Consider the following 8,625-nt stretch of genomic DNA (forward strand, 5'->3'; position numbering starts at 1 on the left):
TTTACCGTTAGACGGGGGTAGTAATGTCATTTTCCGTGCGGCGGTTGGTGATTCGAGGTGGTTTTTACCGTGCCTATATAAGGTTTGCCAGGGGGCTAGGCATACTTTACGCTGTCGCTTTCGAGCTGTAGGTTTTGCTGCTTGCACCTTCGCTACGCATCTTCGTTGGGTTCTTTTGTTGCGCTTTCTTGGCAAGGTGGCATCTTCACTTTTCGTGGCAGCCCGCATCAGGTAGAGTGCGCAGACAATGTCTTCGGAAGAGTTGGCCCTTCAGGCTGCCTCTGGTGGTGGAGGTAGCCCTACTTCGCAGTCGGTGTCTGTGAGCAATGGAGAGGCTGAAGGGAAGAGGTCAAAGAAACAGATCTATACAAAGGACGGCCTGGTTTCTGCAGAGGAAGGCTCTTCCGGCAGCAGTTCGCCTGAGTGGTCTTCTGATGGGGACGAAGGTGAAGGTGACCAGAGCCAAGCCGCAAAAGGTATAGCAGAGGCCGAAGTTCATGTTGTATCTTCGGACGAGGAAGAGGAGGGGGGGGGGGAAAGAGGCTGGTGAGGTTGAGGAGGAGGAGGAGGATGGCGAGGTTGTGACGAGGTCAGAGACGTCCGCTGGGGGGAAGGTTCAATGTATTCCTACTCTCTACTTCGGGCGCTCCCAGGTGACCCCGCGAGACATTGCGTCTTTTGAGGAGAACTTCTTTCCTAAGGGGCTGGGCAGAGCGCCTGGGAAGTGAGGCAAGGAGGAAGAGGAAGCTACAAGGGAGAGGAAGGGAGAGGAAGCGGATGAGAGAGGAGATAGAGGATGAGGGAGGCGGAGTGGAGCGGATTTGTATGAGGAGATAAGGACAGGTCGTTCAGTGCGTGGATGACGGGTCGCTAAAAAAATCTAAGTGTTTTCCCGTTGGTGCGCGGGAGGCCCTCTAGTACCGGGTGGAGACTAGAGGGCCTTTGGGGCACCTCAAATTTGGATCCGGTACTAATGCTACCTTTAGTACCAGGTCCAAATTGAACCGGTACAAAGCCTCGGGAAGAGAGGTCATATTTCTAGTAGTGCTAGAAGCTGTAAGATCTTTTCCTAGCTTGCGATCCAAAATAGACTATGGATGGCGAATAGGCTGTGGAAACGGGGGTGGCCCAATCAACTTAACTGCCCATTATGCCGTAACACTCAGGAGTCGGCAATGCACCTATTCACTCAATGCAGGGTGACGCGTAGGCTATGGGAATGGTGGCGAGTTGGATATTTTGTATGGCGATTCAGCCGATGCTATGGGAGCAGGAGGAAAGTTTACATTAGTGGTGGTTGGCGAGGGCAACAACGTAGTGCTGCTAAGGAAAGGCATACGTTCCCATATCATCCTCATCTCATGGACTGTGTGGAGGGAGAGAAACTCGAGAATTTTTGAGCGAAAGGAATCTACAATCAACATGATGTTTGAAAGAATTAAAGACAAGGCTGCGTTGTGGACTATGGCCAGAGCAAAGCACCTTTCCGTTTTACTTGCCTGCTGTTAATACTTTCCATACAATGGGCTGTACAGGATTGTAACTAATTTTTTCTTTCTTCTTTGCACTGTTTGGTGCTTTGTATTTGTCTAGTCTAGACCCTCTTCTTTTTAATATAATCGGCAGCTCTCCTGCCTGGTTCGTTTCGAAAAAAAGAAAAAAAGCTAGTATCTGTTTGAAGAAATAAAATAATGTGATGGTGGAGCTGTCTGTCTCGATCGATCCATCTCTTCTGGCACGGTGCATGCAGCTATTCCCTCCATCCAAAAGTACTATTTATTTTGAATTTTCTAGATATGTAGCCTTTACTATATATGCACCTAGATATATATTTCATCTAGATATGTAGCAAAATCTATATATCTAGAAAAGCCAAAATAATTTGGGATGGAGGGAGTAGTAAATTAGCACATCTCCATCCAACAAGTCAACCCTTGGCTCCGATTAAAATAATCCAAGCTTAGTTTAAGTGATGTGTACCAGCTGGTGTGCTTGTTCCGATCCTTAGAAAACAGAACTGTTGTAATTAAAATGGTCAGCAGCCAGCTAGATTCAGTGGATCGAGACTGGATGGCCTGCCATGAGTAATCGTACAACACGGCTAACTTCAGTGTATCGTTAGCAACGAATTTTTAAGTTGATTAACTAGAAGCTACATCGAGATTATATTGATGCATTTGCCGTCCACGCGATAATAGAATACTAGCTTTCTTGCTCCCAACCTCCCGTCGACGGGCGGTGCCAAACTCATCCTTCATGTTGCTTAATGTATTGCGTGCATAGATCTACCTATCAATATTGCTTACTGTACGTATATGTTGACCAAACTCATCCTTCATCTACTGCGTGGACTGCATCTTGATGAGAGCAAGAAGCTAGAGCAAATTCCGCTACACCTGAAGAAACAATCGAGGAGCTGAATCAGAAAGGTGTGTGTCCTACTGTCCTTAATTTGGCTCCATAGATCTACCTATCAATCTTGCTTAATGTCCTCACCTGAAGAAACAATCGAGGAGCTTTATTTGTTTCGTTTGAACGAAATGTCCTCGATTTAGTTTTATTTTTTCTTTTCAACTCTGCATCTCACCTCCAACATGCTTGATATGTGTTTATTTTTTTCATCTCCAGATCGAGCTAGGCATGCATGGATCTTGTAGCCGGGGCAGTGGGCAACGTCATCGTCAAGCTCGGTGAGCTGCTCCATGCGGAGTACAAGCTGCAGAAGGGCCTGCCTGAGCAAATCGAGTCTCTGAAACATGAGCTCGAGACTGCGCAAACGGCTCTCTGCAAGGTGGACGAGGTGCTACCAGAGCAGCTGGATCCACAGGTCCGGAACTGGGCTCGCGAGATAAGGGAGGCATCGTACGACATGGAAGACATCCTCGACACCTTCCTTGTCAGCATCGTCGACATAGACGCCCCAGCTGAGAACAAGAAAGGCCTGCGCAAACGTCTCCAAGAGAAGATGTCCAAGTTGTTCAACAAGAGCATGGCGCGCCACACCATCGCCGGCGCCATCGAGGACATGAAGAAGCGACTCCAGGAGGTGGCTGACCGCCGTGACAGGTTTGCGGTGGCTCTACCTGCCCCGGCGACCAAGCCGGATCCTCGCCTTGCGGACATGCACAAAGAAGCGGCGCAGCTCATTGGCATTGACAATGCGAGGGCGGAGCTCATAGCCATGCTTCTGCCGACGTCTGACGGCAATGGAGATTCTGACGTCTCCAGCGGCGGCAGCAGCAGCAGCAAGATGAAGATAGTTTCTGTGGTTGGAGTTGGGGGACTGGGCAAGACGACTCTTGCCAAGGCAGTTTACGATGAGCTTCGTCCGCGATATGATTGTGGAGCCTTTCTTTCCGTTGGCCGGAAACCTGACCTGGCACAAGTCTTGAAAGAAATCTTCCTTCTTCTCGACAAAAAAGAGTACGAGGCCATTCGTGATGTGAAGAACGAATCCCTGCTTATTGGTGAACTCCGAAAATTCCTCCAAAACAAGAGGTATGCATTGATTAATGCTCTTAGCTAAATGACAAGCATATCACATCAAATTAGTAGTTTCTCCGCTTCATCTTTTTCTATGCCATTGGAAGCTTACATTGTAGAGTTATGAAAAAGTTTCTGTTTCCTTATGAACTTTTACTTGAGCACAACTTTCACAAATTGGAGGCTTCAACGTGAGCACCAACTTTCACAACTACGATATAGTTGCTATTCCTTAACTATATCGTAGCCATAGACTATTCCAATGTAGTCTTTGATATGCTATCTATTGGCTGTAAATATTTAAAGCTACTCCCTGACATGCTATCTATCATTATACTACAAAAATTAAACTTTAAGGAATGAGACTCTATTGTAGATAAAACTCTCCTGTGGTTATAATGATAATGTTTACTTTATAAACTACAATATTTACATCAAGATCATAAATATAGAGTACATTTAGATAATAAAATACATTACATTAGTAAATTTTCGCTAGCATTTTTAAGATTTTATTCTATACTTGGTCACTCTTATTTTCTTTCATACATGCTCAACGGTTTATCAATTTTGGGTATTGATCTGTACTGTCATGTTGCTAGGTACTTCATCGTTATTGACGATGTATGGGACATACCAACTTGGAATATAATCAAATCAGCTTTGGTTAACAATGACACTAGAAGTAGAGTACTCACAACTACTCGCAATCAAGATGTAGCCAGCAGGGAGGAGGTTTACAAGCTACGCACACTTTCCCCTGATCACTCAGAGAAATTATTCAAAACGAGGCTGTTTGGTGTTAATGGTGAATATCCTACTAATCACCCTGCGGAGGCATCTGAAAAGATTTTGAAAAAATGTGGTGGCATACCATTAGCTATCATCACAATGGCCAGTTTGTTGGTGGGTAAATCAAGAGAAGATTGGTTTCATGTGTACAACTCTCCTGGTTTCTATCGTGGTAAGGGTAACCAACAAGTAGATGATACTGAGTGGATATTATCTCTTAGCTACTATGATCTGCCTTCTTATCTAAGGACTTGCTTATTGTATCTAAGTGTGTATCCAGAAGACTATGAGATTAAGAAAAATTCTTTGATATGGAAATGGATAGCTGAAGGTTTCGTGGAGAAGAAAAGAGGAACCAGCTTGTTTCAGCAGGGAGAGGAATACTTCAATCAGCTCATAAATAGAAGCATGATTCAGGCGGTCGAGTCTAGGATCGGCATAGTATATCACTGTCGTATTCATGACATGGTGCTTGATCTCATCCGTGACTTGTCAAATAAAGAAAACTTTGTGACTGCTATCTCAAATGATGATGAAGGAGTATCACCACATCAGAATAGCGCGCGCAGGTTAGCTCACGAGAACAGAATTATGAAGCAAACTCAGCAGGATGATCACATGGACATGGCACAAGTGAGGTCATTGGTTGCCTGTAGTTGTGATATTGAGAGTTGGGTCTTGCATCCAAGCTTTAAACTCTTGCGAGTGCTAGATTTAGACGGATGCAAAGTAGCTCGAAGAGGCTGGCAGGGTCTTAAGCACCTTGGAAATCTACTTCATTTGAGGTACCTTGGGCTACGAAATACAAGTCGTAGTTATTATGAGTTCCCGGAGGAAATAGGAAAGCTTAAGTTTCTAGAGATATTTGACTTGGAAGGTTCTGGCATAGGGGTACTGCCATCGAGTGTTTGCCAGTTAACGCGGTTGGTCTGCCTACGTGGTGACCGCTTCCGTACGCGCGCGCCGGATGGGTTATTCCTTAGGAAGGTGACGTCACTGCAGGAGCTGTGTATAAGGATTGATTACCTGGATGAGGAGTCCCAGCGGGAATTTATGAATGACCTTGGCAACAATAGCGAAGTCAGGGTGCTCGACATTACTGTCGGTCGCTTGAAAGGGATGGTGCTGTCAGATCTAGTGCATTTACTAGCCAATCTCCACAAACTCCAGCATCTGGAACTGACGGATGGTGAGATAGGGTGGGAGTGGGTCCAAATGGAAATGACGTATATTCCAGGGCCCATTCTCAACAAATTTCAAGTGGATCTGAGAGAATATCATGGTGAAGCCGAAACGAGGGAGTGGGACAGAGTGGTGCTTCCGCGGCATCTCTTGCATTTGGGTTTAGGTTCTATACTGTTCCGTCACCTGCCATCATGGATTAGTCCCGCGCATCACCCCAACCTCTGCTACTTGTGGTTGCGTGTGGCTCATATGGATGAGTCAAGTCTGCGAAACTTGGGTGGGTTGCCAGAGCTCCGCTTCCTCAGATTGACAACGGATCGGCCGTCGATGGCTTGCACGACAATTGTAGCTAATATAAATACTGCGGTCGATGGCTTCTTCAAGAAGTTGAGATGTTGCTGTTTGGATGGCTGGATGGTCCAGTTTGTGCTCAACGAGGACACCACCGGTGTTTCGTTTAGCATCTGGAATGGGATGGGTGCTACAGCCTTTGGTTCCAAAACAAAGGATGAGTACAGCGGATCAATAGCACCACCGCCCGTGATGCCAAACCTCCAAGAGCTTTGGTTTCATGTTCCCATCAAGGCCTTATATAAGGATGGAAAAGGTAGCTGCAGTGATCTCGGACTGGAGTGCCTCCCTTCGCTTCGTAGTGTTGAAATAGTTGTCAACTGTGTGGGTGCCTCTACTGATGACGTGGAGAAGGCAAAGGCTGAGCTGAGGAACGCAGCACAACTCCATCCGAATTGTCCAAGAATCGAACTCGATCTATTCAATCCATGGACATACCAAGATGACACAGAGGTACCGTGCATGGTAACTTCCAACACGCAGTTCAACTTTTTCTTGTACTAATCAAATTCCTTCCCAATTCCAGTCCGACGATGGTGATAATGTTTCCGCGAAAGAAGAGGAAGGCGGGGCCTCAGCTGCTGGCGATGAAGTCGCTGTCACGGACTCAGGAGGCGACAACGCCGCGACACCCAACTGTTGAATCTGTTCAATGCAAATCGGTATTGCCTCTTCTGCATGTACATGTACGCACACTCTCTCCACGCTATTAGCCCATCCCGGAATCTGTTACTACTTACTAGCATGTTTAATTGTTGCTTAGTTCGCTAGAACGATGCATTATGCCCTAGTTCCGGCTCCGGTAATATATATATTAAATCTTTGCGCAGTCAGTACTTGGTACTCCCTCTGTTCCAAATTGTAGAGGGAGTACCAAATTGTAGGTCGTTTTGGTATTTCTAGAATCATAGTTTGCACTATGTTTTTAGACATAGTGTATATCTAGATAAATACCAAAAGCTATGAACCTACGTATGCTAAAATGACTTATACAATTTGGGATGGAAAGAGTACCTTGTATATATATTGTTCGGTACTCCCTCCGTCCCAAATTATAGGTCGTTTTGACTTTATTAGATTCATAAACTTTGTTATGCACTTAGATATACCCTATGTCTAGATGCATAATAATATCTATGTATCTATAAAAGCCAAAACGACCTATAATTTGGAACGGAGGGAGTAGTATTTTATATATTACATTTGACATTTACATACGTACATATATCCGTTCTTGTGGCTGAGTTCCGTTTCCGGTGACTTATTAATGTCGGCATGCAACTTCTCTTGTACTAAACAGATTTTTATTTTCCTTGACGGCCCTCACGCAGGTTAAGCTTGGCTTGCTTGGTGGGAGGAGTTAATTTCAGGATCCTGGAATGGTCGCAGTGCGTATTACCTGGCACATATTTGGTTTGACATGTCTGAATTTGTGGCACATGTACATTCTTTTAAATATTGTGTGCACAATATTTTCATTGCTTCTTAGCTAAGAAAAAACAAAAAAATGCAAAAAAAGCAAAACCTGAAAAACTACAAAAAATCTTCTTATTTCTATATTTTCGTTTCTTTTAATTAGGTGGGTAGGAAACTCCGCCTATGCAATTTTAAGGTAATACTTAATTTTGTATAGCTGGTCCCAAGCCCAAAAAAGGAGGAGGGACAACCCATACGCATTGCTGAGACGATGGCAAGTTGTGGTCTGCTTGTGTGCAATTAGACCTGATCGATAGCTTTACCTGAATGGACTCTGTTTCTAGTCACCGTCCGACTATGTTTCTGTTTGCTCAATATCCTGTCCTGTCTTGCAAGTCGATAGTTGCTACTAGTACTTTTGTTTACCTTCTATATATTTTTTTGCTGTAATCTGTCTATGCAAGATATATCAATTGATTCTGCAACGACGCAAACCATAGCAATTGATACTAGATAATTAACGTTTGGAGGTGTGTAACTGTATGCCGGGTTGATCTACTAGGCAATACAGTTTCTTGCTGTTTCATACCTGTAATAATGTCTGAGCTGCTGGTCTGTTGGTTTCTTTGATTTGGCTGTGTCGTGCAAATAACTTTGGGACATATATTATGCTGTCCTCCTCATTTTGTTTCATATTTTCAGTACAGTTTTTCTCGGTTTTTACCACATCTTGATAACATGCATATTCTGCTAGTTCCATTGAGGCATTGCTCTATTAGGATTCAGATGAGCTGGCTCTGTTCGTAAAGGCAGATAGAGCTTGAGAGAACACATATAAAAAAATGGCAGTTGGGACAAACCCATCAGTGATCAGACCGTAGTTTAATTTGATGTGCAGGCTTGCCAATTGGCTTTTCTATCGTCTTGTAGTTTGCTCTGCTTCAGCCTGTAGATCATCTTGTTGAAGAGAATCAAGTCTCAAGTACAGCCATTCTAAGCGACAAGCTCATCCTCTCATATTCACTTCGGTACTGTATACACTATTGTAAAATTACCGTAAAATTACCCATGTGTTATTAAAAAAACATAAATTACCCATGTGTTATTAAAAAATATAAAGTAACCCCACATCATGTGCACCTAATGCTGACTAATTAATTCAGTCCACACACGAACATCAGCGTCTCAGGATGATGTGGCGTGCACCTAAAAATGCAAACTTTTCATCGGAATATTGCACCTTGAAGGTTAGCTTTCATGACTACCTGGCAGTTTTTTGAAAATATTGAGCTATTGAAAGAGTACACAATCAATAAATTAGGAGTAGCAACTAGTAAGTGGTTAGGTAAGTCGGAACATAGGAATATAGGTTCACTCCCAAGTTTTGGAGTACTATGC

At 44.1% G+C, this 8,625-nt stretch overlaps 1 protein-coding gene across 1 annotated transcript; it reads left to right on the forward strand.

Moving 5' to 3' along the window:
• The first annotated feature begins 2,644 nt into the window (after positions 1–2,644).
• On the forward strand, positions 2,645–6,454 carry LOC101781857 (putative disease resistance protein At1g50180). The gene is made up of 3 exons (XM_012848277.2): positions 2,645–3,498; positions 4,086–6,264; positions 6,338–6,454. The coding sequence occupies exons 1-3, from the start codon at positions 2,645–2,647 to the stop codon at positions 6,452–6,454; spliced, it is 3,150 nt and encodes a 1,049-aa protein (XP_012703731.2).
• The last annotated feature ends 2,171 nt before the right edge of the window (positions 6,455–8,625 follow it).

Source organism: Setaria italica, chromosome VIII, assembly GCF_000263155.2.
Source record: "Setaria italica strain Yugu1 chromosome VIII, Setaria_italica_v2.0, whole genome shotgun sequence".
Lineage (NCBI taxonomy): Eukaryota > Viridiplantae > Streptophyta > Magnoliopsida > Poales > Poaceae > Setaria > Setaria italica.

Coding starts and splice junctions, on each gene's coding strand:
- LOC101781857 (XM_012848277.2), top strand. CDS start 2,645: ATGGATCTTGTAGCCGGGGCAGTGGGCAACGTCATCGTCAAGCTCGGT. Junction 3,499..4,085: donor AAATTCCTCCAAAACAAGAG/GTATGCATTGAT, acceptor TCATGTTGCTAG/GTACTTCATCGTTATTGACG. Junction 6,265..6,337: donor CATACCAAGATGACACAGAG/GTACCGTGCATG, acceptor TCCCAATTCCAG/TCCGACGATGGTGATAATGT.